Source organism: Rhinopithecus bieti, unplaced genomic scaffold (assembly GCF_001698545.2).
Source record: "Rhinopithecus bieti isolate Rb0 unplaced genomic scaffold, ASM169854v2 scaffold_4602, whole genome shotgun sequence".
Taxonomy (NCBI): Eukaryota; Metazoa; Chordata; class Mammalia; order Primates; family Cercopithecidae; genus Rhinopithecus; species Rhinopithecus bieti.
The window spans coordinates 1-3,345 of NW_016804401.1; the positions used below are offsets into that span (position 1 = coordinate 1).

General features: G+C 36.8%; 1 protein-coding gene across 1 annotated transcript; it reads right to left on the minus strand.

The window, feature by feature from the left end:
* Positions 1-1,929: 1,929 nt before the first annotated feature.
* LOC108526881 (olfactory receptor 6C2) lies at positions 1,930-2,868 on the minus strand. Its single transcript, XM_017867852.1, has one exon. The coding sequence runs from the start codon at positions 2,866-2,868 to the stop codon at positions 1,930-1,932; it is 939 nt and encodes a 312-aa protein (XP_017723341.1).
* Between the last annotated feature and the right edge of the window lie 477 nt (positions 2,869-3,345).

The window sequence follows — 3,345 nt, forward strand, 5'->3', positions numbered from 1 at the left end:
GTGTTCCCAGCGGCTTTGTTTACCTACTTAAGCCTCAGCAATGGCGGGCCCCCCTCCCCCATCCTCGCTGCTGCCTTGCGGATAGATCGCTGCAGATTGCTGTGTTTGCAGTGAGGGAGGCTCCGTGGGCGTGGGACCCTCCCGGCCAGGGTGTGGGATATATTCTCCTGGTGTGCCTGTTTGCTTAAAGTGCCGTTTTGGGGTGGGAGTTACCCGATTTTCCAGGTGTTGTGTGTCTCAGTTCCCCTGGCTAGGAAAACGGATTCCCTTCCCCTTGTACTTCCAGGTGAGGCGATGTCTCGCCCTGCTTCAGCTCTCACTGTTCAGGCTGCAGCAGCTGACCAGCACCGATTGTCCGGCACTCCCTAGTGAGATGACCCCAGTACCTCAGTTGAAAATGCAGAAATCACCGGTCTTCTGTGTTGCTCGCGCTGGGAATTGGAGACTGGAGCTGTTCCTATTGGGCCATCTTGCTCCGCCCCCCCAATTTTTTTCTTAAAGTCAATAAAGCCATTTAAAAAATAGAAGCTGACAAATTGATAAACTAACATTGTAATTTTATGTAAATAAAGAGAAAGAGAGAGAAAGAGAGCTGTGTGAGCTCATATACTTCCAGTTAGAGCATCTTTTCTCATTCTGCTCCCACCTCAAAGGAAAAGTCATATAGTGGATTGAACATGATTTTAAATCAGAAATCAGGCTCCATCATTTCCTACCTATGATATATTGGCCAGTATACACAATCTTTTTATTTCTATATTTTGATGCACTTAAAATGTATTTACAGGATGGGTAAAGATATTAATTATGACATTTACAAAGAGTTTGATGTGGTTCAAAAGTGGCAATTATTTTCAAAATTATGTCAATAGAAATAATTTGAAGAAATGTTTTGTTGCTATGTCAAAGCCCACTTTTGATATTTAAAATAAATAACACTGAGTTTATAATTCAATATGAGGTATTTTTTTCAACTTTCTTATAATAATTTAATCTTCATCCTTTTCAGCCTGTGGAAGTAATTATTTCTTTCAGCTTTAACCATTTTAACTTTTGAATATTTTCCTCTATTTTCCGCTTGATCATAATTCTAATTTTTTTTTACATTTTTAGTTTCTTCTTTTTTCTGTACATAAAAGAATATTGGTTGGATATTCTCCATGTCTTCTTAAACCTTTAATTACCTTTATGTTGTGGTAAATAGTTATCTTGTTTAATAAGCACTTAAATTTTGGTGTTTCAATTTGCTCTTACGCATTCATTCTGATTTTGTAACCCAAAAGAAGTGATTTTATGTTTACATTTGTTTTAAATTAAATGTATACCTTTTGCATGAGTTTCCTCTCATGTAATATAAAGCAATAGCTAATACGTCTTACCAGAGATTTTGAAGGTGTTTCCATTTCTTCAAATTGGATTAATTTTAACTCCTGTTGATGACTTCTTTCCCGGTTATGCTAATAGGCCTGGAATACCTTATATGATTTAATTTATTTTTAATATATGTCTCTTGTTGTTTTCTATTTTTTGTTTTGATTCTTGGATTTACAATACTAATTTTGATAATTTTGTATTAGAGAAATATTTTTTTATTACTACATAAATTAACTTGTAGATAACGTATACACTGATAATTATTCTTTGTTTTCTCTTCCCTAGAGGAATGAAGAAAAGACTAGTTCAGAAGTGGAAGAAACCTTGATTTTGGAAAAGTAATTTTAGTGTCACAATGAGGGAAAACACAATGTATGCCCTTGGTTTGAAATAATAAGGATTTTGATAAAGATGGGATTAGGATGCAATATTAAAAGTCATTGAGAAGGTTCACATGACTAAACTGTAGTCAGGAAGCAATGAAATGAGTTAAAAGCCGTAGGATGACATTTAGGGAGCATTCTTCGTTCACTTCACGCTAATTCATCACAATGTCTACTTCTTTGAGAGAAATGCAATCCTCTTTACAGAGTCACTGAAAGCTTGTTTCACTTGCTCGTTCCTCAAGGTATAAATGAAAGGGTTCAACAAGGGTGCAACAGAAGTAGTAAGAACTGAAACTCCTTTATTTATGGCCACTTCATCTTTTGGAGAGGGCTTGATATAGATGAAGATGCAGCTTCCATAGGCAATGGAAACCACAATCATGTGGGATGAACAGGTAGAAAAGGCCCTTTTCCTTTGCTGAACAGAAGGGAACCTCAGAATTGTTCTGACTATGTACAAGTAGGACAGAATCACACAAACTAGGGTGATAATAAGTGTAAATACAGCCATAACAATAACTATCTGTTCTATTACCCATGTATCTGAGCATGAGATCTTTAGGAGAGGACCTGCATCACAGCTAAAATGATCAATGGCGTTGGAGCCACAGAATTCGAGCTGGAGGCCTAAGCTCAGTGGTGGAACAATGATCATCAAGCCAGCCACCCAACAGCAGAGGACTAATAAGGTACACACCCTGTTGTTCATGATGACCATATAATGAAGGGGTTTACAGATGGCCACATAGCGGTCATAGGACATGGCTGCCAGGAGAAAAAATTGTGTTGCTCCAAAGAGAATAACAAAGAATATTTGACTGGCACAAGCATTGTAGGTAATGGTATTTTCCCCCATTGATATACTGTACAAGAATCTAGGAATACAGACTGTAGTAAATGAGACTTCTAAGAAGGAAAAATTTCTGAGAAAGAAGTACATAGGAGTTTTAAGGTGATGGTCCACCAATGTGAGGGTGATAATAGTCAGGTTCCCTGTTACACTCAACATGTAGGTGAGAAATAGAAAGATAAAAAGCAGAACTTGCAGGGGTGGGTCATCAGTCAGTCCCAGCAGGATAAAAGTTCTTATTACTGTGCAGTTTTTCATCACTGTTCTTTGATATCTACCCAATCCTTGTTTAAAAATCACGGTTTATGAGGAAGTAGATATTTGAATTCTATAGCAAAAGGTTATGCATCTAGAAGCCAAGTCGACCAGCCTACGTTTATTTTCCTCCCTTTATAGAATAATCAATGTTGCCACTGTTTCAACAACCTTCCTAAACCTCACATATATGAGCAGTGGATATTTCCTTAAGAAATCAAGTTTTGTAAAATAGTCCAATTTTTTCCTTGATCATCCTTATCCATCAGAATGTACAAATGCAGTTGATTGTAGTTTGTTACATGGAATGGATTTACAAATGGGTTAGAAAGAAATGATGCCATTTTGTAGGTACTTAAAAATTCTTTGTCCAGGACAAACTCTGAATATAAGATACATCCAGGTAATTAATAACATTAATTCTCTTCAGTTGTTATTATCTGAGGATTGTATTAAGATTAAGATGCATTTCTCCTGAAA

Excerpts from the sequence above, each read along its gene's own strand:
- LOC108526881 (XM_017867852.1), bottom strand. The coding sequence starts at position 2,868 with ATGAAAAACTGCACAGTAATAAGAACTTTTATCCTGCTGGGACTGACT.